At 36.6% G+C, this 27,763-nt stretch overlaps 1 protein-coding gene across 9 annotated transcripts in view; it reads left to right on the top strand.

Annotated features, from left to right (window-relative positions):
- INPP4B (inositol polyphosphate-4-phosphatase type II B) overlaps positions 1-26,604 on the top strand; it is a 745,855-nt gene extending 719,251 nt beyond the window's left edge. For 8 of the 9 annotated variants that reach the window (XM_036853318.1, XM_036853314.1, XM_036853319.1 and 5 more), the window contains one exon: positions 19,627-21,010. In XM_036853318.1, coding sequence (XP_036709213.1) covers positions 19,627-19,801 — 175 coding nt within the window. In that variant the 3' untranslated portion in view covers positions 19,802-21,010. Of the gene's footprint in view, positions 1-19,626; positions 21,011-21,051 lie in introns of those variants that run through there. The other variant, XM_036853321.1, reaches the window with a different exon arrangement.
- Positions 26,605-27,763: the final 1,159 nt, after the last annotated feature.

The raw sequence follows: 27,763 nt of genomic DNA, 5'->3' as shown, positions 1-27,763 counted from the left end.
TTTGGAATTACAGATGCACAGAGTGGGTCCACAAGCAATATTAACTGAAATAATGAGGCCAAGTCAAGAATCTAAAAAGTTCAAACTAGTGAATAGGATCTTATACACACATGTCTATACTTGGTCACTCTTATGTCACAAAATGCTTAGTAAGCAATCTTCAGCTAGTGATTATAGTTAAAATTAGATGATTGTGAAGCATGCATACAAATTCAGTATAGCAGATCATTCTGAATAAGGTAACGCAGATATAAAGAACTTTATCTATTCCTATTTTACAGACAGTGCCTAATAAAGATTGTCACTTATGTATGTTGTTATCTCCATTTCCTAAATACTTAATACTTGACAATGTCATTATCTGTCTGTGGATATATTTAAGCATGATTTAGGAATCTTTTGTGACTACCCAGCCTCCTATAATCACAGCACTAGTTTTAGTAATAGATTGGAAAAATATTAAAATAAATGTTGCAGATCCTTAATACAGGCAAGCAGACACCCACAATTAAGTTAGTTCTCAATAAAAGAAAAAAAAAAGGGACTCTCTGGACTCTCAGTGGAATAATCTGATTTTTAGTTTATTGTGTGTGTGTATATAGTGAACTCTGTCAAACTCTGTGTTTTCAGACCCAGAGGCAATCACTCTCTCTATCATCATGAACCATCTTCCTCTAAGTGGCACAATAAGGATAACAAAATCCATTTCAGTCTCAATTTTAGTTTAATTCCCAGCTGGAACTTGAAATGAGACTGCAATGAACTTGAACTTGCAGCAGTGATTATCTCATACATGCATATAAAAGTGTTCAGATACAGTAGCAGTGTTTCCAGATACTACACTGAAGGCATTCACTTTTGCAGAAACAGATGAAAAACAGAGTGTCGGGCTCCCCAGATTATTACACTGACCACAGGGCAGCCAGCAGGTTTTGTTGTATTTTACTTTCTATATAACAGGATGACGGAACAGCATGATAGCATGATCAGAGTATTTTTTAAAATGACCCGTAGAGCTACATTTCCATCAGAAGTTTCTAAACTAATGCATAAAATGTCAGCAAATGTTATCTGAAGAAAACACATGAAGGCAAAGGTTGATGATGTATATCACTAAGTGCATTTAGCAATACGTTGATTAGAATTATAAAATATTTCTTAAAAAAAAGAACAGATCTCCCCAGTGTCCAAATAGTTCCCTTACACCATTTAGGCTTTTAGGAAGACACATTCATTCCTTTGGCTGTCATAGGCATCATTTAGTATTTTATTACTAAAGCACTGAATTACATTTTGTGAACATGGTTGAATGATTGTGCCTACTTATGCATTTAATAAGCCGGAATTCAAGTAGGAATAAGTTAAGCCTCCACTAGATGAGGGAATGGTTGCTGGAGTTTATGTCACTGGGTAAAAAAAAATCGACACAAGAAAGACCTGAGTTGGGGTGCTTATTGTATCATTTTTACTCTCTGGTAGAGAGATTGCTAATTAGTAACTCTCTATCATCCCACAATTTTCTACTTGTAGGTTATCTTCTCCATGATTTCTTAGAGATTGAAAGATGTGGGTAGATTCTGAGTTAAACATTCAAGCATATCTAAAGTATTTTTTGAGAAGCTGGCCCATGACTACAGGTACAATTTTAACTTTTCTTGAGGTGACAATGTGGTGGCCCGCCCCTGGGACAAAGAATATGAGTCAGGATCTCTTGTGTTTCTTAAGCAGATACCAAGGTTGGCACTACTGTCACCAGTGTCTAGAAACACACAGATTTCCTTTCTGTTAATAACACAGAACGTTGGCATCTACTTAGCATCTGCTTTGGATCAGGCATTACCATTTCTCACAAAATTCCCTCCCCAGAATGCCTTCTAGAAGCTCATCCTCTGTGTAGAATTCATATTTATGTTGAAACACACATCTGATCAGTCCCCTCCTACGTGCTTAAGAACATGTCAGTGACCTGTCATGTGATCACTCATTTCCTGGCCTTTTCCTTCTCCACAGCCCTTTTCCTCCCAACCCCTGGGTCCTTGAAGCACTCTGTCCTTTGCACACACTTTAACAAAAAATTACTAAGTGACCTCCTGAGAAACACCTGCTCAAGTCCAAGAACTAGCATGTTTCTGGCTCCCAAAAGCCCCCAACACATTTCTATATTGAAGTCCTAGGAAAACTCCACTATAAAGAAGCTTGACTTTTGTTAACCCAGCGCTACACATCCATCGAAACTCATGGGACACACTATGGGAAATTCTGTCTTAGGAAACTAGGCAGTTTAAGCACTGTAAATTTTGGCCAGTAGGTAAGATAAAGGCATTATTTTCAAAATGATATTTAATGAAAGTATTCAATGTATTCTTTGACTGTAGGAGTTTTCAGAGAATTAATGTTATTTTATAAATATGTACCTTTTAAAGGAGAAGTAGAGAGAAGAAAAAGAAACCTCTGTGTTTAATTTATACCTATATGCGATTGCTTTAGTTTATATTTATTAACATAGAAGAACATGGCTTATACTTAAGTAATCAGGTAGCAATTTCTGGAGAAACAAATTTTAAATAAGTAATTACTAGGGAATAAATAAACTAATAATCAAAGAGCAACATCATTTCTCTTTAGAAATCATTATGCATTTTAATAATTTAGTATGCATCCAACCTCTCTAATTATCATTATCTAAATTGAATACTTATAATTATTCAAGGTATAAATATTTGAACAAAAATCCAAATATATATTAATGATTTTTGATTGAAAGTATTATAGCAAAACATTACTTGTAATGAGTTATTTGTAGTGACGTGGATGGACCTGGTCATATAGAGTGAAGTAAGTCAAAGAGGAAAACAAATAGCTGATTCACTTTGTTACAAAGCAGAAACTAACACACCATTGTAAAGCAATAATTATACTCCAATAAAGATGTTAAAAAAAAATCATCAGAATTAAATGGTTATTTCAGGTAGACGACAATAAGATTGAACGACTCAGTTCTTTTGTTATATATGGTTAAATTAAACATGGACTAGAAATATAAGAGAAATAAACACCATAACGTGTAATAATAAAAGCAAGCAAGCAATATTCTACAAATAAAATATCTTTTGGTTCAAAAGAATCAAACTGGCCAACAGCCCATCAAATTTGTATTTGTAAAGTTTAGAAAAATATTTAGAGAGAGTAATACAATATGCATTGTTAGAACGTATAAATCATTAGAACAAAGTATTATTTGAAATAATTCTTAAATACTCTTTTCTTAAAATCATTACTGTGCACTGCAACTTTCATAGAGATGATTCTTTGTTACATTGTATGTTTTTCATTAGCCATTAGTAAGAGATCTTATAGATTATTTCATTGCCATTTATTCAATAAATAATTAGCAATATATATAATGGCACCAATAATTATATCTACCATTTATTGAGCACATCATATATGTTTGGTATGCTGAATATACTATACGTGTACGTGTTTGTTTATGTATATGTGTATATTTAACTTTCATATTAACCTGTATGTGACAATATTATTATGATCTTCATTTTAAAGATGACAGAACTAAAGTTTAGCAAAATTAAGCAGCTTGTCCAAGTTACACAGGTAGCAAGAGGCAAAGACAGATTCAAACCCAGGATTGTCTTACCAGTATATGAGCAGAGTCCTATAAAGAAATATAGAATCACTATATAATATGTACGGTGCTATCTACTGGGAATTTTTTTAAAAACCTAATAATTTATAGAAATAGGAATCCATAGGCTAATAATCTGTATTCTGGCTTTCAATCAGCTGTTTACTTTTTATTAATCTTTCTCCAGTGGGAAGTAATGAGAGCGACAGCTAATTCCTGTTTTACTAAAATGGAATCCATTAGGATACAATTCTCTAAAACCGAAGGATAAGCGTCCTGATAAATTTTAGCTTCTTGTTTCTCTGTAAGAATCTTAGTTCATACCTAGATTAACTTTGGGATATTATTTATACAAAGTCAGGGGTCCATGATCCCCTAACCAATTTCTTGGCAACTGCCTTTCAATGAATTATTTGCTTTTATTTAGAGGAAGGAATTAAAAGAATGAAAGTCAGTATTTTAGCCATGTGGCTCTGGAGCTCAACAACCTGACTAAAAGTCATAAAATCAGCTCCTAACTCAATGGCACATGGATATGATCCATGGACATTTTGTTAACGGATTTGTGATTTGGGGTAATCAGATACGTCACCTGGATTGTCTTCCATATTTCTTAAGGCTTTACCTTTTAATGAATCTTTCAAATTGTCATTTATTAATTTGACCATAAAATTAATTCCTGCCTATTGATATATTCACCTTTCTGGAAAGAAATATATTTAATGTTCACCACATAACCACAAAACTCATATTTTAGCTAAGTGCAACACTGTACTAAGTCTTGAGTATCAATCATAGCTTATATAGTTGGTTTTACTGCTTATATTGCTTTAGTTTATGGTTTTCCTTCAGAACCTGTCATACATAATATACACTTCTTGATATGGTCTCAAGTGCTGCTCTTGCTTTTTAATCCCATATATTCTTCCTAGCCCACTGTCATTTGACTCCCATCCATCAGGCCACTTAAACTGTTCAGTTGAACATCACTGATAACTACTTCCTTGTCAAAGCCAGAGATGTAAATAACAATCATATTTGTATTAGATCTATGTCTCAAGCTTGAGTCATGTGTTGACCTCTTTAAGAAGAGAGAATTATTATATACTTTCCTTTCTGACATAAACTATTTTTAGTATGTTACTAACATATAGCCAAACATAAAACCAGGTATGAACTCCTCATGCCTTTAGCACTTATACAACTATAAAGCCAAAACAAATATACAAATTACACAGAACAAAACCAACAAAATTTGAGTTAGCATAATTCCTTTCCTATGACATGATACTGTTTTGCTGAAGTTAAATTGCATGTGAAAGCAGTTCAGTTTGCCTATACTTTCTGTGCTATATGATACAATTCTCCCATCACTTATTTTTTTAAATGAGTATAAAAACTTTGGGTAGCGTGTGCCATTATTTCAACTTGCTTCCCCTTAGACCCAAAGCATCATGAGTGCGCTAGGCAATCCTGCATTGTTCTTTCACTGCCCATGATGATGGCATGTAGAAGTTGGGACTAATATAATCATAAACAGTGATGTAAGGCTTAATTACTTGTTTGTTGACTGAAATTCTGCCATTTCTTCCCTTCAACATGTCTTTGGCTTTGACAGGTTCTCTCTGCCACCCTGGTCTTTTCTTATTTGCCTCACACCTTGATTATTTGAATATGCTCTTTCTTGGTTTTTCTGCTTCCAATCTTTCTACTTCAATCTACCCTGCATAGTATTTTCAAACTAATTTTTCTAAAACCCAAGTATAGTGTGTAGAAACATACAATCTTGTAGTGTCATTTCATCTCCTCCTCATCTCTTTGTTGGACCATGCCGTGTTTCTCTCCCTCATCTTTTCACCATGTTTTTACATAAATACATGCCCCTACACTCTCATTCAGCAAACATGTAACAAACATAACAAACACCACAAATCCTTGCCTCTATCTTTTTTCTTTTTTTTCTTTGTTAATACCTAGATGTCCTCTCTCCTTCCCTCCATCTCACTCAGGCAGCATACACTAGGGCTATCCCAGGCACGCTGGGATGTGTGGTCACCCTAAGCCTAAGCCCACACTGAGAACTCTTTAGATTCAAAACCTTTATTTCATTTTATATTGGAGTATAGTCAATTAACAATGTTGTATTAGTTTCAGGTGTACAACAAAGTGATTCAGTTATACATGTATCTATTCTTTTTCAAATTCTATATAATATAAAATTAAAAGTTTAAAAAGAGAAAAAGAAATCCCTTTTGAGCACATAGGGGTTTATGCTAATGAGATTTCTGAGACTGGAGCCCCTAAATAGCATCAAGATGGGGTTGGTCATCCAAAAGACCAACAGAATAGAGGATTGGAAGGGGGAGGGGCTGGAAATTAAGCTCTATAAAAACTCTTGAACAAAGAGATTTGATCAACTTCCAGATTGGTGAACACATCCAAATGCTGGGAAGGTGACACACCCCAGTTCCATGAGGGAGAAAAACTCCTGTGCTGGGGACCCTCTGGACCTCACCCTATTACCTCTTCATCAGATTATCATCTTCATTATCATATATTTCATTCATATTGTAGCATGTGAAATATCCTATATTATGTTATCATTTTATTATCCTCTATAATAAACTGGTAAAAATTTTTTTAAAAACTTTATGTCATGTATGGCAATACTACATGTTTTTCTCTAATAATTCTGGGTATGTTGGGCTGCCCTGGGTAGACTGTAAGGCCATGTATACAGGTACTATAATCTACATAGTTTCTGGCACAATGCAGAATGTAGAAAAGGAAAGTGTATCACAGTTATTAAGAGCACAGACTTAGGAGTCAGAAGGAACCAGATTCACATTCTAGCTCTACCTCTATTACCAGTGTAAGTTTGGATATTCTACCTATTGTCTCTAAGTTGTCCCATTTGCAAAATGAATCTTTGTACCTACCTCACAGAAGTGGTGTAAAGGTTAAAGGAGATCATTAGGGTTAAGTGATTGGCATTCGTGAAATAGCGCTCAATAAGTGGTAACCTTTATTATTAACTTTCTATGAGATTAGCTGATGCTTTATGAATGAGTGTTACAGGAACCCATCCATTAGTTTCCGTCCTTCCTGGAATTCTCAGTGGTTTGTAAGTTGGAACAGCAGCTGCCACGGTGACAGGTTCAGAAAGGCTAATTTTATGCCATAATTATCTAGAAAAAGGAACCGAAGTACCATAGGGATTTCTGAGGAACAGTGAGATCACAGTGAGTCATATATGGACAGTCTCCAGCTCCGCTTCCTCCCAAGCCCGGGGGGCATTTCCCCAAAACAAGGTGCCAGACACCTTGTCCTCACAATGTTTAAAGCCTGAGGAATGAGAAAAGGGCTCCTTCCTCTCTGTTAGGGATGGGGCGTGAGAGGAGGTTCTGTTTCATCGTGTGAGAACTGAAGAATATCATTAATCTAATTGTTCTGCACACAATCCCAGCTCTGCACCCTGCGGACTACTTATGAGTTCCTGGTCCTCCTCTTGGAGGCCTCTGCTTCGTCATCTGAAAAATGAACGGGTTGGACAAGGCGATCTCTAAGGTTCCCTTCTAGCTGCAACAATCTGAGTTGAAGAAAGGCTTTAAGCAATTCAGAGGGAGCCTAAACAAGAGGAAAGTAGGAAAAAAGACCCTTTTTTTCTAAGCTCTGTGTCTCTGTGTCTTACTCAGTTGAACAGAAGAGAGTCGATACAGAATACGATTTCTGGTGGATGTGGAACAAAGCACAAGCCAAATGGATGGAAAAGGAAATTGTGGTGCCCTTAGAATTCTTTTGGTTCTGCTGGAATGAAACTTCTGACACATTTTTTATTTTAATCAGAAATTTGACTCGAAGCCATTACTATGGTTGGCTCGGAGTGATATTTTGTACTCTCCCCGATAGCCATCTGTTTGGCAAACAGCACAGCCATTTCAAGAATTATTGCAGAAAATGGTTGCAAGTGACAGAAATAATGGCTCTGTTAGACTCAATTTGATTATCTGCATCAGTGTAGTTACAAAAGCAGACGACAGAGAAGGAAAAAAATGTATCTGAGATAAAATACTCTCTCCTGGGTCTTAGGATTTATAATTGCTACCTCTGTCTATCATTCTTATAGGGCAGGTTCAAGATGTTGATTCACCCCACCTCCCCATCTATCATATATATAGTCTCTCATTCATTTGTATTTATTTTGCTTTACTCCAGACCTCTATTACTTTTTACCTGGACCACTGCAGTAGGCTCTGAATTGCTCTTTTCTCTGGTCCCTCACCTTCTAATCTATTTTACACATTCCTCCCAAAGAGTTTTTCCTGAAGTTCAACTCCAGTCATGTGACTCCCACTACGTAGAGAGTAATGTTCAAGTTCTTTAGCCAGGAATTTTGGAGCTTCTATCATTTCAGGATCCATCAACTTTTTCTATATCACTGCCCCTTCCTCTTTCTTTTTATTCTTAGATTGTAGTCAGTTCAAACTATTCAAGGCACAAAGCTGGTACTCAAAAAATATTCCCTGGATAAATATGTAAAGAAAGAGTCCTGTTTGAGTTTTTAACTCAGCATTTTCCCAACTCATTTCATCACAAATATCTTAGGAAATATTATTCTCATGCCATTGTATTCTATATCCTTAGAGGGGCTTGAGAGGTATAGGTCGCAAAGGGAAATTAATCAAGATCCATGGCCAATTGCTTATAACTTAGATTAGTACCAAACCAATTTTAAAAAGGAAAAGAAATACCCAGAACTGAACAAAAAAACAAGAGGAAGCATCCATCTGTATCAGTAGAAGACAGCTGGATGTCTTTTAATATCATGTATTAGCTCCAGGGAGGTACTGAAGTTCTGGTAAGCCAGTTGTAAGACTTTCCCAGTGGCCATAATCAGAAAATAACATGTTGGATACAAAATCAAGTGATGGATAATTACAGGTCATTAGCAGTATTAGAAATTAAAAAGGAAGCAGAACAATGCATACTAGTATAGTCAATTTGATAGTCATATGTGTTGATAAAATGCTTCTAATTTTTATGTTTATATGATCATGGGAAAGCTTCATTCCAAAGAGCCATATGAAAAGGCATCAGTTCAGGAGAAATATACACTGAAATTTGTATGTGAATGTAAAGTGTAAACTCTTGGGACCTACATGATATTGGGCTTCAAAACTGTATGCAAAGATGTTACTCCAACCACACTGCCAGAAGCGTAGATGTTATAGTTGTGGCATTCGTTATTGTGGCATGAATGGTTAGGTGATCAGAAAGTCAATCTTGGCTTTATTTGTTTACTCAAGCACTAATAATATATTGTGAAAAGTTCTGATTGTGTCACAAAGGGGAAAGAGATGAAGTTTCTAATTAGGTTATGTTTACCTTCCATTCCATGTTCAGATGAGTCAGGAAATGCTTTGATTTGCAGATTCCTACTTAGTAAGGACTTTTTGATAAGCATTGAAAGCTCTCTATTTTGTAGCTAGTCCTCAACCCATAAATATCTATTTTTTCCTGAAAAAGAAAGAGATGACCAACTATCCCATTTTCTTGAATCTGTCCCTCCAAGCATATTCACCTCACATATCCCAAAACAGTTTCATCAGTCCTTTTGACTCTTCGAGGCTCTGTGCTGTCTTTCTTCTTCCTTCCTTTCACCATCAAGGCTCCGGACACAGTAGTTAAAATAGAATAAAATGCTGCCTCCCATTCTTTGCTGCTCATTTATCAGTTTATTATAAACTAATTTCTGTTTCTAAGATTCTACTGAAAGTCAAAGGCTGCAAGTCACATAATTATGGAGTCCAGTGACCTTTAGTTACTTTGCAACCTCCGTGCTCCAGCGGACACATTGGTTACATCCTCTTTCTTTGAATCTGTGCCTGTTTTCTTACGTTGCTGTCTATTGTCTGGCTCCTTCCTTAGAGGCCTTACAAATGCAGGCATTCCCCAGAGTTTTACCCTCAGCCCTCATCTCTGCTCATCATATACTCTCTACATGGGTGTTCATCTAATTAGCCCACTTTTTGCCGGAAAATTCCAAATGTATGGTATAGAACTATGGTATATATCCTGTCTAGACCTACCTTTTATTATAAATGTCTAACTAAAAGTCTTGTATCAAACACAGTATATTTAAGCAGCATTATTTACAATTTCCAAGGCATGGAAGCAACCTAAGTGCCCATCAACAGACGAATAGATAAAGAAGATGTGGTGTGTGTGTATACGTATTACGTACATATACATATACACACAATGGAATATTACTCAACCAAAAAGCAGTATAAAATTCTGCCATTTGCAACAACATGGATGGACTTGGAGGGCATTATGCTTCATGAAATAAGTCAGACAGAGGAAGACAAATACTGTGTGATATCACTTATATGTGGAATCTAAAAAATACAACCAACTAGTGATTAAAACAAAAAAGAAGCAGAGTCACAGCAGATTCACAGATATAGAGAACACACTAGCCAGGAGAGGGAAGGAGGGAGGGGCAATATAGGGGTAGAGGGAAAAAAAGGTTATTACAGGATTATATGAAATCATGTGTGAAGCTTTTGAAAACTGTAAAGCACTATAGAACTTAAAGAACCTTTCATTCAATAAAAAATAAAAATAAAATTTTAAAAAACAGCATATTTGAACAGAATGCATTTCCTCCTAAAACCTGAACATATATATTTTTTTTACTTTCTCTCCCTGATCTTCCCCTACCTAAACTCTTAATATATAGTCTACTTTTCAAATTACTTCTGTTTTAGAACCTGTAACTTCCTCACCCTTCTCCTGCACTCCAAGTTCAAGCTCTGATCATTCCTTGCCTTGACTATTTTAATAGCCTCCTAATTGGTCTCCATGTCTCTGGTTTATTCCATCCCTGCCTCAGTCCTGGCTCAAGCCATCCTGCCCACTGCGGCTAGGCACTGTACATAGCTAATCACACCCCTCCACTGCTCACGAATCCTCAGTGTTTGTCCACCCACCATTTAGAGAATTCTAAGTTTTTACCGACGACACAAACATTTGCCACATAGCCCCGTATCATTTTAAAACAATGTAGTTGAATTTCTTATCACAAAATATGTGTTTATTTTAGAAAATGTCTAAAATAGATAAGCTACAAAAATAGAAAGTATCCTAATTTTAATATTCCTGCTTTTGCTATTTCCTGCTGCCCCATTACAACCAAAGCAGACTGTGGGTCATTCCCAAGTGCATCTGACATTTTCCTGTTTCCATGCCTTTCCGTGTTATTTACATCCCCCCAACCCCATCCAATTTCTAACCATTGAAATTCTATTCAGCCATCATCATCCATCACAAAAGTTTATTTCTCTAAGATGCCTTCCCTGATCTTTGAATCCCTGAAGCAGATATTAGTGATAATATATGTAAAAAGCACTTTGAGTTACACCTTGGGGTTCTTCCTCCTTGGTGGATTTTATATTTTATAGTCTGTCATTGTGTAACAGTTGCGTAACTTGTTTTTAAGCCATGCACTTGTTGTATCCAAAAACTACACTCTAAGATTCTTGAATGTCTTTTATTCTCTTTCACAATGATTTTCATAAGCCTTGACTTCCAGAAGTTGATTAAATTGTAGCATTGTGCTATTTGCTTGGGATGGTCGGAATAAAAGGAGAGCTGGGGATAGAAATGGGAAAAGGTTGAAAGGAGGAGAAAGAGAGAGACCCTATCCTCCTAGAGAAGATAATGACAATTCCAGGGGCAAAAACTCTAAACTGATTCTTTTGGCATGTCCAATTCCAAGATGGGGTGGAAATGAATGTGTAATAATACTGATACTGCGGTGGTGATGTTGATACTGGTCCGTACTCAACTCCATCCATTTCAGATGCAACAAGGAAAACCCAAAACAGGAGTTAACCACTGAAAAAGGCTGGCAGGATTTACCTTGATGACTGGAATCCCATAGAAATGGCAGGGATGGGAGGGGATTGAAAAACCTGAGAAACCCAAGAGATTGTGGCAAAAGAAGGTATAGCTGAACTGCTTCTTTATGATTCAGGAGCTTCATCTCAGTGCTGAGCAGTTGAAAATATTTCCATCTCCTTGCAGATGGGTAAGCACCGCTGCTATTTTGGCAAACCTGGCTCCCTATGGGAGACTGAGATGCAGCTGGATTTTCATTCTGTAAAAGCTCTTTGGGAAATGGTTTCAGGACACGACCAGAAGAGTGCATTGGTTGCTTTGCCATTTGTCTAAATGGGTACATCAGGATTTACTGAAACTTAATAGAGGAGTAAGAGTGGTGAAGGCAGGAAAACGGCTTCTGTTAGTACAAGCAAGAGGACGGAGGGTCACAGGCAGGTCGCAGCAGTAGAGATGCTGCCAAGTGGTCCGATTGATGGATGGATGGATGGATGGATGGATGGCTGTGGGGTGTAAAGAGGGCAGAAGAATCAGGGAGAACTGAGGTGCTTAACATGAATGTCTGAGAGTGGGTGAGTGTCATTTCCTGTGATGCGAAGGAAGGGAGGAGCTGACGTGGAATGGTGACAGAGGAGGCGGACTCAAGATGTGACCTTGAAACTGGACTGAAGGTAAAACTTTTCCTCTGCCCTCTTAGGGTCTCTGGCTGGGCCTGAGAATTAAACTGCCCTAAGACAGATTAATGGGAGAAAAGCATACACAATTTACATATACATGGCAATTCTCACCAGAAAATGAAGACCCAAAGAAGTGTCAAAACCTAAATACTTTTATACTAGGTTGAACAAAGAAAAGCAATTGTGGAAAAATAACTGAAATATATGGGGACACGGGGTGTGGTGCTAAAGGAAGATACGAATTCTTTCATCTAGGTCTGTTGTATAGAATTCTCTCAGCATTGACTCCCCGTATCTGGTGATAAGAATGTTTCTTTCCTGCTGGTAGAGAGAGGGCATCTTTCCATGCGGGAATTTTATCTCTTGCTTTCAGGAAGAAAAGGGGAAGTCAGAGCACTCTTCCCGCACCTGCTGTTTTTTCAAGTGCCTTTAGCTCAAAATAATCCTCATGCCAATGTGGCATATTTGGGGGTGGCATATTCTGCCATGCTTCAATACCTTAAAATGTCTATTAGGCATCCAAGTGAAGATGCAATATATGTGTCTGTAATTCAGAGAAGAGGTGTACAGTAGAGAGAGAAATTTAAGATTCATCATCATACAGTGATAGTTAAGTCATGGGACTGGTTGACTTATATACTGCCTAGGGGCAGTATATCTAGTACAGGAAAGTAAAGTGTGCTGTCCTAAATCCTGGGGGCACTTCAGCATTAGAGAGAACTAGAGGAGAAAGAGCTGGAACTGAGCAGCTGCCCATCTCGTCAAGATACTCCTTGTCTGCACGAAAACTGAGATTTAACAAAAGGAGGGCTAGAGAGGGAATTTTTTTATTTACCTATTTACTTATATCTATTGTTGGGAATGTGGTAGGTGCAAGTGCCTTTACATTATCTCTCAATAATCCTATTGGGTAGATCTTAACATTCTGCCTTTAAAAGGGAAGATTGAAACTTAATCAAATAGATGTTGGGAAGCTGGGCTGATGTTCTTTCCTGTTACACGTGTCCAAATGGGTATCTGTTGTTACTGATACGCGCTACCTTCCCAAGCTACTTTCATAATAACGCGAGCATATATGGACTTTTATTTTTATTTGAGAGCTCAGGACAGCCCCACCAGGAAGTCTGACTCTTGATGGATTTACCTCATTATCCTCTGTCTGGTACTTATCAAGAATGGAATCAGAAGTCTTATATTTTTGCTTGTTACTTTCCTCTTCACTGGGGTATAAAAGTTCTCCCCAATCCAGGAGAGTGCCAAACTAGAGCAGTGAGACAAGGGTTGTTTATATTTTTCAGTACTTTAGCCACAAACACATTTACAGAATGTTTCAGTGACTAGTCTGGTTTCTTCTCTCTGACTGTTATTTTGAAGCCATTAAAACTAAGTCATCCTGTAGGAGCTCTTGTACAAAGAAAGGCGAATAACACTGCATGGGAAATAGAAGATGAGTTATAGGTATATATCCACATCTAAGTACTTATTTCTTTGTAGAACCACCCTATTTACCTGTTTACGAACTAAGGCATGTGGTTTGGTTTTGTTTACTTTTAAAATAATTTCCTTAAACAAACTTCATTCCACATTTCAGCTCCTATCCAACCAGGCTGGTGGAAAGTCAGTCTCTATTATTTTGAGCTTTCCTCTTGCCACGGGTCTTATCTCGCACTGAAACTTCTGGAAGGCTTGTCGGTATCTGTCATCCGCTGCGGATGTGCCCATTTCCTATTCATTATGGTATCTTTAAGCCCCTTCATCTCCTTATATCCAAACCAAGCTCAAGACAAGGGAACCTTTGGCAAGGTGGACCAGTGACTTAGGGAGAGCCTCCCTAGATGCATCTTGTGGCCCTCCATACCGCGACCCTCCCCCCGCCCCCCCCACCCCCCCACTCCCCCCCCAACCCAAGCCACAGACACAGAACAATGCACAGGGATTCACCCTCCGGGCACCAACTTTTGTCCCTTTGTCTTCTCCCCACTGTTTCCCTCTCTCTCTCTCTCTCTCTCTCTCTCCCTTTCCCTCTCTGTCCCTCCCTCCCTCTCTTTCCTTCTCCCTTTCCCTCTCTTTTCTCTTTCAACCCTCAAAGATCCTTTTGCCCCCTCAATGGACACCTCATATTCTCTGTCATAAGATTAAAAAGAACAACAAATCTATTTAGTTCAGACAGCGCTTGCTTTCAGCATTGCTAAAATCCCTGAGGCACATGCTTGATGCTACAGCCTAAAATATAAGAGAGCAAAACACAATTTAATACCTCAAAAATTATTTTACCACTGTCTTACATACATTTAAATATAGCAGTCACATCTCATTTAGCCTTCTTTTATCGAAACAAAATTAACCTTAAACAGTTCCTCATAAGCATTTTTCTTTAGCCCTTTAATCATTTATGATATTTCTTTCTGGACCTCATCCAAGTATTCTCCTTGTTAAAATTCAAAGATCAAAACTGGAATCAATTCTCTGAAAATGGTCTGATGGAAGCACTTATACTTCAAATTCGTTCATTCTCTCTTTCTCTCTCTTTTTTCCTTTTTAAAGTTTTTTTATAAAACACTTTCATCAATCTTTTCTTGACTTGTTTTTCTGGGCATCTGCACTTTCTTTTCAAAGCAATGTTAAATATTATCTGAAAGTGTCACTACTTGGAGCCTTGCTTCTTCGGACAAGAAGATATTCCTATTTTCCAGGCACTTTGTAAAACTAAAAGAGTGAAATTGGAAGAAGAATGTAAAAAGTGATACCGGGGAGAATTAAACAATTAAATATGTCACGTTTTTTTTTTTTTTAAATTCTGAAAATAGATAAGAATGAGCAAGAACCACTTTAGAGATTAAATACAGTGTCAACATGCTTTGCCTTCTTTGATTTTTGCCCCATACCCTATTTCTTATTGAACTGTCACCTATTCTATTAGTAGAAAAAATATGCATCTCTAGAGTGTGCAGTTATGTTTTAACAGAATCAAAGAATCACAGGAAGGTAGAGATGAAAGTAATTTTAGAAGTTGCTTAATCTAATCTAGCAACTAGCAAGAAATCACACCTGCCAGTTTCTGAGAGGTAGCGAGAAATCTGTGCTCAAAGGATCACAGTCATAAAGTAGAAGGAATATGGCTTTTCCATTTGACAGACAAAGATAAAAATTCCCTGTCTGCAACTTGCACAGGTTTTATAATCCTTTTTTCGCCTGTGGAGATAATAATTCTAACCAGTTGGACTGTTTGTAAGAAATGAATAGATACTATCTATAAAGCAGCTATCACATGATTAGATATGATACATGAGAGATCTCTTTCTTTACTTCAAACACTTCCATTGATTTGCAAGTTGCCCAGACTTTAAACTACTGAATCTTTGACTATCTGAAATCAACAACCACTTAACTATAAATGTTCCTGTTCTCTAAGCCAATGGATTTCTTCTCATTCCCGTAGCCTTCAGTCTTTTCTGATTTGCCAGGTTCCCAAGCCCACTATCATCTTCCTGGTGACCATGCTCTGGTATCCTTTAGTTCACAGTAGCCCTCGCCTTAGACTGTCATGTCCAGAAGTGCATGCAGTGCCCTATGGGGAGGACTCCTTCCTCTGAGTGTGATTTTGCATAATACTGCTCTTTCTTTTGTAGCAAACTTGTCTATGATTCTTGGAAACGCTCTATGACCTGGACATTCCAAGCAGTGACATAGTCTTATGTCTTCTAAGTAATTTCTTAATTTAGGGGCTTTTCCTGTGGTTGACCTAATGTATTTTGAATTAGATTCTGAAATTCAGTTAAAATGAAGAAATCATTTTAAATGTTGCTGGTGATTCAGTAGCGACCAAGGCTAATCTTGATTCTAAGCCAGTGGAAATTATCCCAACCTTGGTATTCTTTTTATTAAAATTTCCCCTCTGTTTAAACAGCTGCACAGTTTTTTTCAAAAGTCCTGGAAATATACTTTCAATATTCTAATTATAAATTAAATTTTTGGAAAGTTTTGGTAGATAATTTGACATCTAAGAGTATTTTGAGTCATTAAATTTCACACTGGACCTTGATCTAAACTGAAAACAAAAAATTCTTCTCTTATTTTTTATCATTTAAGCCAACTGTGAACCAGGCAAACTACATATTCAGGATCCTTTTTTGCAACTTGCTGTTGTAGAAGCCCAGGCAAGGCCTTTAAATTTGTTTTCTCATCTATAAAATGTGTAATTCAACTTGAAGACTTTTTAAAGTCACTCTACATCTGAAGAATCTCTGATTTGATGATGTAGGTACCACTCTCAAAGCTCTTATTGATAAAGACCTACATTATATTCATTTTTACACAGATCTGCCAGTTTAAAATCTGACACAATCCAACATTCTAGAGCCTGAAACATGATGCTCTATTAAGATCAATTTACCAGATGAGTGTAGACTCAAATAAAGTTCTGTAAGATACTGGCCCTAAAATCTTGGCTCAGCATTTCAAGATGGTATGCCTATAGCTCCGAACTTGGATGTAATGAAACGTGAAACAGTCTCGTTTTAGCATGGAAGGAAATCAGCTTTCTCGTCAGAAGGAAAGATTTTTCAATTCAGTTAAAACTGGTAATTTTCCTTTGGGGGAGCTTGAAGAGCTGTAGTGGTTAAAGGAATAAACTATTAAATAACAACACTACTCATGAATAATTACCCAGCAGGGGGAGATAGGAGGATTCTAACTTTTATCTTTAGAGGTCCGAATGATTTGAGAGGATACCTATAGTGGGGGACTTGTGATCTAGGATACAGCAGTAGTTGCTGACAGAAAAGAGAGGGAAATAAGCAAATATCAAGTCACGCACGTTGGGTTTTATTTAAGGAAATGTCTCCTTGTGTAGGCAGTGATGTGTTTAAGAGTGAGACATTTCCTTTTACTCGTTTCTATTTTAAGTGATTGCTTTGACAGGTCTTTGAAGGAAAAAAAAAATCATTTTCTATCCTGCAGATTCAGTAACTGCCCTTAAATGTCAGATCATGTCACATTTTCAGTGGAGACAACATTGTGATTTGCTTCCGTGGTGATCTACCGGTCAGTGATGGCTAAAACTAATGACCTTGGATTATCGGGGTACCGTGCAAGGCAGCCACTAATTAGTTATTTGTCATAATCTCCCAGGGAGGAAATTACTAATATTATTACTTAGTACATCCTTTGCATTGACACTAGCAAAGTGCTGAAAAATTCATCTGTGGCCCTGAAGAAATAACCATTTGTGCTGTTCTTAGCAGGAAGCAAGGAAGCAGCCCCAGGAGCACCTGTGTCCACTCGGTGACATAGTCAGGGCCTCAAGCTCTATGTGCTGTGGCAGGCTTGTAGGCCATGTTGCTTTCAAATTTCAGCTGAATAATAGAATGACTATGTCAGAGGCATTTTTAATATATTATTCTATCTCCAGAGATTGCAGTTAGTAAGCAACAAATTAATTCAATTATAAAACTGCCCCTCAAAAAAAAAAGAATCTTTTAATGTACCACCTTCACTTGGAAGGCATATTCAACAAGCAGACTTGGAAAATATTAAATGCGCTCTGGCAGTTGTAGGGAAAAAAAGCCATCTGGTATGAATGAGTGCCCTGTATTTGGAGTAAGGACGGTTACAAGATCCTTTCAACTTACTGGTCGGCCAGTTGTCTGTTCCTCAGCCAGAGCCTGTCTACAGGTGGTCCCACTGGGAAAGAAAGAGTATTTCTATACTATTATTGATAGATTGTGGTTAATATTTAACCTAAATTCGTAATCAGAATGTAATATTTACATTATGATAGATAGATTAGATAGATAGATAGATAGATAGATAGATAGATAGATAGATAGATAGATAGATAAATGATATAGGAGACTCTGTACTTCTCTCTTAACAAGGAAAGGAACCAAGGTTTTAATAAACTTGAGATTTGCTACAGATAACCTTCATCTTAATAATGGACAGGAGAGAGTGTTAGTGAAGATGATATCAGAGAAATAATATTGGACAAGGAAGCTTTTCCTAGTCACATTCAAAGGTATCCATACTTTAAAATCTACTGCATGTTTCCTACCTAGTGAGCAAGTAGAAAGTTAAACAAGTAACCAAGTACAACTGACAATAGGAATTATGCAGCCCTCCCTTTCACTCAATAAACCACTCATTTTCCAGATAATATTCTATTTCACTTTGACACTGGCTCCATAGTCCTTAGGTCTTAACCGAACAACAAGGAAGCACCAGAGCCCAGGCCAGCGTTGATTGATTTGGTGTTTTAAACTAAGATCGCTGTTTGAAATAATTACGACTGCTGTTTGTCCACATGTGGCCACTGGATGTGGTCGACACCAGGTCAAAAATCTCTGTGTAGGAGGTTTTCAGAAGCTGCAACTGGTTGAAAGGGGGTCATGGATGCTAAGGGGCTTGTGTAGAAGGTACCTTTGCATATACAGCCCTGTTCACAGACCAAGCAACAGCTGGTTTTCTGCCTCAAAACCCGGAGGAGCTGACAGAGATCAAAAACTCCTTGACAACTGAGAGTGACTGAAATTCTGAATACTCTGAATACCGCTGAACTATACCATAGAAAAGAATTTGTATTTTCAACTTACATCAGTATGGCGTATTTCAGATGTGCCATAATTGGAACTGCCTTTAAGCCCAATTACAAATGCTTATTTTTCACTTTTACAGAAAATACACAACCTGGAAGTTTAGAATCTTTTCCTTTTCAACATGTACTCTGTAAATTTGGATCTCTTTTCAGATCTGGAGTCCAGAGGAGATAGATTTGGCTTCATTTTAGGAAGATGAGCAGGAGACAACATAATTTATGAGCTGAACCGATGAAAGGGTGCTGAGTCAGGTTTTGTTAAACTAGTCTTATGGCTGCCAAGGATGACATGTCAGATGTTTCATTCATTTTGAATACCAAGCCATTTCCATAAATCATTTTTATAACTTTAAATACATTATATAGGTACAGTAATAGACAGTGTGTTTAAATGTGCCAGACACGTCCATTTCCTTCACTACATACTGTGTTTCTCATTTCATTTTCCAAAGATGTACTTATCAGATTATTTTTATGGGCTGATCCATATTTTAGTTTTATTCACGTAGCCTTGTCTGTTGGCCCCGTTTTGCTTCTCTGATTCTTCCTTGTGCATATACATATTCAACCCATGTGAATATCATCATAGCATTTCTCTCTTCCCTTTTGCACAAAAGCCCAGTTAGAAAAAATACGCAGGATGCATTTGGGGCTATTTAGCATAAAATCTTCATCTGAAACTGCTGTATTATATAAGATAATGTGTTGTATTTCAGGATATTTAAGGTTGAGTTTCTTTACTGTGTGAACGCTATACTATTTTCTTTTCTCCCCTAACTCCCCACCCCCCCCCCCCCCCTGTTTAACAGCAGACAAACCCAGGGAGCACTGAATGAATCTGATGATCCTGAAACAGGCTGTCTAACTGATAACAAGCCAACTTCTCGACACTTCTATCCCGTCGCCTTGCTGCTTGTCAGCTCACACCTGCTAGTTGTGTGGCTTATTTTAAGTCTTGCATTACTTTTAGCCAAATACCAATAAGTTTTATGTTGTACTCCTTTCTTTTCTACAACTGACAATGGACTTTAAATTATGGGGACAATGCTGTAATTTCTACATTTTCAGAGTCAAAGAATTTAAAAACAAACAGATGTTTGAATTGTAAGTGTTTTATTTGTTTTTCCTAAAATCTAAAAAAAAAAAGAAGTACTATGCATTAAGTGAATTATTTTGCTCTTTTGTTCATGGAGAAGTGTTTCCCTCTGTTAACTAGCTCAAGAAGAAATTTTAAATTCCTGTCTTTGGCATAAGACAAAGAACAGAATCCTGAAAGCTTGGCGTTCTGCATCTCCTCTTCCTCTTCCCATTAAATTTATTTAAAGAAATTAAGGCTGAATTTGCACAAACCCTGAAACCCTGAGACAAGTCCTAGAGATATGGGAGGTTCCAGACTTGATTTCCACTGTGCCAATCTCATTGTCACCATCAGCTGATAGAATCTTCTGTTTGATATCTTAACCTGTTAGTTCTGTGATTTCTTTCCTGCAATTAACCCTTTTCTGTCAAGTAACTTTCTGGAGAGAATGGCTATTTATGTTTTGTAATTAAATGAACCCGTTTGTAACCATGGTTTGGGTTGATTTGGCTCTCAGAGTACTTTTCTATTCTTTTTAACAAAGTCTTATTTGTGTCTCGATGCCCCATTTTCAGCACCTGTGACTTGTGTACTGACTGTACACAAGCGCTCCTCTTGATAAAGCTGAGACTTGGACCAGGCTGTCTGGAAAGCCATTTTCCTTTTCGTTGCACAGCTAAAATAATGCAGTCAAATAGAGATGAAACTTTCCTTTAAAAATCTATATGGCCAGACTTAGTAAATTAAATGCCTTATTCCTAGAACCTACATCCTTAGGGCTATGTGTAGATGTTCATGTGTTTTAAAGAGACTGAGAAATTCATTTGTGGAAAAGTTATAAAAAGGCAGATATATTTATGAAATGAAAATGAAGCTGTATTGTGAAGCAAATTATATTTAAAGAGTTTATTAAACCTTAAATATATGTTAAGAGCAAAGGGACTCTACTCATCTTTTTTCTGAGGGCAATAATGGTATTGGGCCTGGCCTAGGATTTAATTTTGTAAGATGTATCATCATTTGTGAAAAAAAAAAAATGTAGAGTTGAATCTTTGTTATTTTTACTTGGACTGTTGCTGCAACTCTGCATTGGGCAAATAAAGCATATTTATTTATTCTGTGTTTCATGAAGTTGTCCTTTTTCCCCTTTCACCAGAGAAGGATGCCGCATAGAAAATGTACTGAAGAATATCAAATGCAGGAAGTATGCTTTCAACATGCTACAGCTGATGGCTTTCCCCAAGTACTACAGACCTCCAGAGGGGACTTATGGAAAAGCTGACACCTAAGTTTACCAACATGTAAATAAACAGGAACACAAATACGCTTCCGCTGGATAATCTCTACCATTTTTATGTTTTCATTGTCATGAATTTGTGGAGGGAGGTGATCAGGGATATTTGCCCAGATCTAGGAATTACTTGAATTAGTTATCAGCCTATGGCTCTGAAAGAAATCCATTAGACAAACCTTAAATCATATCGCGTTTCTAGTTCTAAGCTTGTATTGATTCTCGCTGGTTGAGATCAGCTCAGAAAGTGTACATTTCATTCATGGGGTATTTTAATGAAAGACATTCTGAGAAAACCTAGGTCGCTACAGGGGACCTGGGGGTGATTCAGAGAGTGGCATTCTCCACTCCAAAGCTATGATAGAGTGTAAAGGGAAGAGAGACTTTGAGATATTATTCCATGGCCTTTCTCACAAATAACCTGAGAGCCCATTTGTGGGCTTTAAAAAATATTTTTCGAGTTACTTGAAACTAGGGAGAGTTAACTCATGATTTTGACTACAGAAGCAGTTTATGTGTGCTTGTAAGGACTTTTGTCATCGTGGAGGTGTGACAGGTCCTCCTAAACACATAGATGGACAGCGTTAGTAAAGCAGTAAAAATACTTTTCAAAAGCGTAATATCTTCTCAAAACTCTGACTTAGGTTCGATGGCCCCATCAGTCTGAACTTTATGTAGTCAAGTTCATGAAAGACTGTAAAATATCTTTGAGGTGTTTTCTAGCAGTCGTCTTGGTATAGAATGTAGATGGTGTAAGTATGCATTGTCTAGCATAGATTAGTATACGTGAATAAACCTTTTAAAACATAAGCCACCATAACTAATGATAAACCCAAACAATTATTTCTCTTCAATGGAATTTCAAATTTGCCCTTACTTAGTAAAATAACACTGAAAGTTTTCCAAAACTCCAAATCAGAAGTTGCCTTAGAGATCATCATGTGTAACACCATTATAAATGGCTAAATTAAAGCACAAGGAAGATATACCCCCAATTACCCAGCTAGATAATTTTAGAACCCTGGTTACAATCTCTTCTTACCTTCTTAGCTTGTGGCTTGTCTGTTCTCTAAATTGCCACACTAAATATATACATGAAAATTTGGGAAGAATGCTAGTTAGTTAAATAGAAATTGGCATTTATTGCTGGAATTGAAGCTTGGAGTATAAGGGTCTGAACAAATGAGATTTTTTTTTCTCCAAATGTTAAGAATCTATTCTTTTTCCTTTCTCATCAGAGGAGCATGCCATCCAGAGCATAAATCTCCCTTGGAAATGCCAGAGGCCTGTTACACTGACACTTCTTAGCTGTGACCACATTCAATGGATGATCTTAGGGGCTTTCCATAGCTGATGTAATAGCTCCTCCACGAAGATGCCTGTTGAAATAAGAATTCCAAACATATCTCTAGGCTCATATTTGGTTTTTCAAATTACTGTATTTTAGATAACCCTTTGGGGCTTTTAATGCTAGAATTATCAATCTTTTATTTTAGTTAAGGACTTGTGGGCATTATACTTGAGGCAGGTGTCAAACTATTTACAGCCTTTTTCATAAAAAGATGCTGTGTACCGTGGATCTATTCATAGACAGGTTATCTTGGTGTTCTCCTTTATGCCTCATTCTTCATTTCACTGAGTAAATATAATCTTTGAATTGTTCAATTTCATTTGAAAATGGTAGCATTTGTGATTATTTTCATTATCCCACTGGATTTAAGGTACAGAGGTTGGGATGACAGAGGTTTCCTTGAATAACTATGAAGCCTCATTCAGTATATCAAATGGTAGTCTGAGTTCCAAGATAACTTAAGTGATTTATCATCTTGTAAATATTCTTATAAACAATAGTGTTTTGTTTGTATTTTTAAAAATGAAACCTCTTGACTCAAATATGGAAAAAAAATATTAACTAGAAAGCCAACAGCAGGGTTTTCTATTTTGGGAAGACATTTCAAAGACTTTTTTCTTTTTTATTAAGTACTAATATAAAAGTTCTAAAAGAGTAGAGCTGACTGTAATACAAATGCATGTAAGTTCTCATTTATTATTAGCATAATCATCTGCATTTCCCTATTGGAAGCTTATAATTGTGCACACTTCTAAAAGTGGATTTCATCCAGAAAATTTTTGTTTCATATTGACAACAATGTTGCTTCTTTCCTGAGAGGTATTCCAAGTATCCTTGGAAAGCTACTTCATTATTTCGTAAATTATTAACGCTTTCTAAATCAAAGGAAAAATATTAAACAAAAAGTTTTAAAATCTCTTTTGTACAAACACAGGCTCAGTTCTGCTTTTCTATCTTCATCTTCATTTAAAAGATGCATCAATCATTCTATTTTAAAGGATCACGTTGAGTCAGAATCTGAACCAAGAAAGTAACATTTCCAAACAAGATAATTTTTTTGGTTCAAAAACATGTTTGCCCTCTGCTATCCTCAAATGTAGATAAAAATTCTGTATTTGCTATTTACAAAGTCCTATAGAAAACATATTTAAAAACAAGGGAAGGTGGAATCCTAATTACATTTGACCCAGTGACCAAAGATCCAGAGCCTGAAAATGTTCTACAAAACAGCTGAACATTAAAGTTTGAAATATTTTATTGAAGCAGACTCACATTTTAGATGCACCCATTCATTTATTTCTTGTGTGGTTGTTTCTTTCTTGTAAATATTGCCTTGGGTTTTGTCTGCACTCTGCCCAAACAATCCTTGGATGTAAATAGTTTGGTCAATCCAATAACCCAGTGAGTCAGAGCAACCATGTGCTCCTGCTTACAAATTGCACTGAAATGACCAACTGCCCAGTTAGAGCAGGAGCCCAGGTAACTAACCTCTAGTCCTTACTTTATAAGACTAACACTTCTTCTTCTGAGGAACTGTGGAGTCTTAAAAGCTAGCATCTGGATGAAGGATACTTCCCTTTTTTTCCTCTCAGCTAAGTATAGTATTTTGCACAGAATAAGACGGTGGAGAAGAAAAAGATTTCTGTAGAGCCATGCTTTTCTTCCCAAGCAAATCAAACCCCCTCCTATGTCAAGTTTGTTACGTGCCTAGAGGAGGATAGCAGTGGTGTGCTGGAAAGTGGCTCATGCTGACCTATGATAGCTGATCATTAAATTCTGTAAGCCAGTTGTGAAAACACAGCCATCATTAAATATTAAACTATAAAATACAGTTGAATAGATTTTATTAAAAAACAAAGGTAATAATCAAAACTTACCAATTCCTAATTGTTTTAGTACATTTTACTATTGACCTCTGCTCTTGAGGTTGTTTATGTCAATTGTATCTGTACAGTGGAAACACAATATTATAACGTGCTAACTGTGCCTGTCTCTCTTCCGGACCCCACATTCAGTAACATCACATCCGTAGCTTGAAATTGACCACAGTGGGAGTTACACCACAGAAACTGCCAAACGCTACCAACCCAGACTTTTAACTCCTGGAAAGCCAGTTGTCAAACAATTACCAGCACGTAACTGAATGCCGCCATCACTTTTTCTCCAGAAAATAACCAATAATGGGAAGCAGTATTAAATTACTAAAATGATATAAAATGCAATCGCTCGTCTTCAGATGGCTACAGTTTTGATTTGGTTTTTACCCTCTTTAAAGACTCCTATTAGACTATAAGTAATATTTGATGTTTATATTTTATTCATAATTAAATCATTTAATCATAACGATGTGTTTTAAAAACGCCTCTCTCTATGATGGTCTGCAAGAGAAACCTCAGCAATGCAGCTTTAGTGTACGTAGTAACAACTTCAGGCTAAATTCAGGGAAATGTTAGCCTCATTAGAGTATCACTAAAAATGTGCTTCAGTATCCATTTTTAAGTTTATCATTTTAGCATTAGCTAAAAGAAAAGAAACGGTAACATATTACCATGCCCAGATTCTAATAAATATAGCTCCATTGAAAGCCACACTGTTAGATTAAACAAATTAAACTCTGGCAGCACACTAAATCACACAGATGTTTTAGGTGTTTGATTTCCAAACAGGATGGTCTATCAGTGGTTTAGTTCAATATACAGGGCACCTTTTGTAATCTTTTGGGAAGTAAATTAACTTTTATCACCATTTAAGAAACTGGTCTGAGAAAAAACTGTTGAGCAGTTGCAGAGCGAAGCAAACATATTGAACACAAGGCATCCCCAATAGCTGGAGGCTTCACAAATTATGTGCTGCTGAAGAGAATGATTTGCTGAGAGTTGTATAGTGGATTGACAATTTCAGGTGAATTCACATTCATTTAACCCAGCTGTAATTGGCAAGAGCTATGCTTTTTTCCCCCCATATTTATGTTTCATTGCTTTATAAACAAAGTACTGATGTATTAGATCTTTTGTTTCTTTGGAAGATTTAAGTTAGAACTTTCCAAACAGATGCTATCTCTAGCAAAGACTGTCTTTAAGAACAGAAAAATACAGTTAATGTTGTAGATAAAATATGGCAGGCCAATTAGGTATAAAGATAAGGTATGGAAATTTGGATTTTTCCTTTCTGAGTCATAGTGTACATTAATCACTTTTAATTTTATTTCTAAGCAAGTAAGAGGAAGTCTAAAACATTTCTGATGTCAAAGAAATCATATCAGTCTATTAATAACAAGGAGGTAGGAAAAAATTGTAAAGTCATATTAACTTGAAAAATGTACATGCCATCAGCTCTCCTGAGCTTGAACTTTTATAGATTGCATGAATATTTAGAATTTTAAATTTAAAAAGGAAAACAAGGCTCACAGTTAAGTATAGTACCCAGAGAGACTGAACATTAAAGGGGAGAAGACCTAATACAAGTGATGTTGCCTGATAAACCATTCTTTTAAGATGTTGCACTTTCACACACGTTATGAATACATCCACAATCTTCCTAAAATCATCAAAATTACTCCAAGGCCATACTAGGTCACAACTCAGCAGTACATCTTTAATGATGACTTGGTGTGGTTTTATTGACTAGCAGGCAATATTGACTCAAATATTGGCAAAATTGCTATATTATCTATATAGTTCTTCTGATGCTTTTATATCACTATCAATATTAAAAACCATTTCAAAGAGCTTTCAAACTTTTAAAAGGCAGACTCCACGTGTCTGTAACTGTATAGACACTCCCATTTTATGGCACATGTGCAATCCTTTGTACACATATACTCATATGAAGATGTTATTATTTTATTTAACCTAATATCTGATTTTCAGATTCTTGCGGTACTTATCTGAAACATTGGCATCTGTTTTAATGTTAAATGTATATTCTAGATCAACCAATAATGTATAGTCCCAGGAAATGAGGCACAAATAGGTTAGATCATTTTATATTGGTATTCGAAGAAATATCATTTTGTTTTATTGTTCTGTGTAAACCATATTCATTGTACACTGTGTGTATATTTTTGTTTAAATAAATGTGATTTTTATTTTTTATGTTTCTGTCTTTTTCATTTCAAATGTCAAATTATACATTTTTTTCATTTTTGTCAATGTAGCAATATCTAAAAATTAATTACAATAACAGTAGGATAGCCTAAACAATATCTCAAAGAGAATAGACTAATTTTCCAATGAACTACAATTACAGTGCAAATTTTACATTGATGGTAGGTTAGTCTCATATTTACTAGCAGAATGCATCTTTCAGGGGTGCTATTCTGTGGGACCAAAATCGACCATAATTTTAAAAGGTGCAAGAACCAGATGTCAATGCTTCAACTCTGGGCAAATCACTAATCTTTGTAATCCTGATTATATTAATCATTTGAACACATGAGATAACTTTTCCTTATTGGCTCTTTGGATCTGATCAATTATAATTCATTATAGTAGTTGATAGTAGAAGGTAAATCCCAAGGAGTTTTAATTTGATCTTGTAGCAAAAAAAATTTTAAAAAAATTAACCAAATGAGGTTCTTGATTGCATGGAAAGAAAGAAAGAAGTTTTGCCATCTGGAGAATTTCAAGAACATATCTGATCGTGCAGCAAGAAACTCTTCTGTAACGTCATCATCATCAGTATATGTTCATACTAATGTGTCTTTCTACATCTGAGCAGGAACAATGCTGGAGGTAACCCCATGGGGAAACAATGCACAGTGAATTATAGCAAAATGCTGCCTGCCATTAAGCAGTGTAGTAGCCTGAGTGAGGTAAGAGTACTCTTCTGTCTTAAACATCCATGCAAAAGTTTCTTGAGTGCCATAAGTGACATACGCACACAAAGTCAGAGTACAAGGGACTCAGAAAATTTGTTCCAGAGCTATAATTTGATCTCTCCAGAGAGGGGAATCGAGAGGATGGATGGATGTAGTTGGAGCATGTCAAGCCAAAGTAGCCACCGCATGGGCATGATTCTGTGGCGCCCTATAACAACGGAAACTGAGTTCTCTGTTCTCTCAATGATCCTGATGAATAAGGGTGACCCAAAAACAGATTTTTAAATAACTTTTACCTAAAAGGTAAAATGAGAGAGGAAAGCACACTTGGGTAGAATACCAAGAATGTGATACTCAGCTACTAAGAGCTCCCTTCTATCCTAAGCCATATGAGTTTATTACTATAG

Source organism: Balaenoptera musculus, chromosome 5, assembly GCF_009873245.2.
Source record: "Balaenoptera musculus isolate JJ_BM4_2016_0621 chromosome 5, mBalMus1.pri.v3, whole genome shotgun sequence".
Lineage (NCBI taxonomy): Eukaryota > Metazoa > Chordata > Mammalia > Artiodactyla > Balaenopteridae > Balaenoptera > Balaenoptera musculus.
The sequence above is the reverse complement of the archived record's forward strand: the minus strand, read 5'-3'. Positions and strand labels throughout refer to the sequence as shown.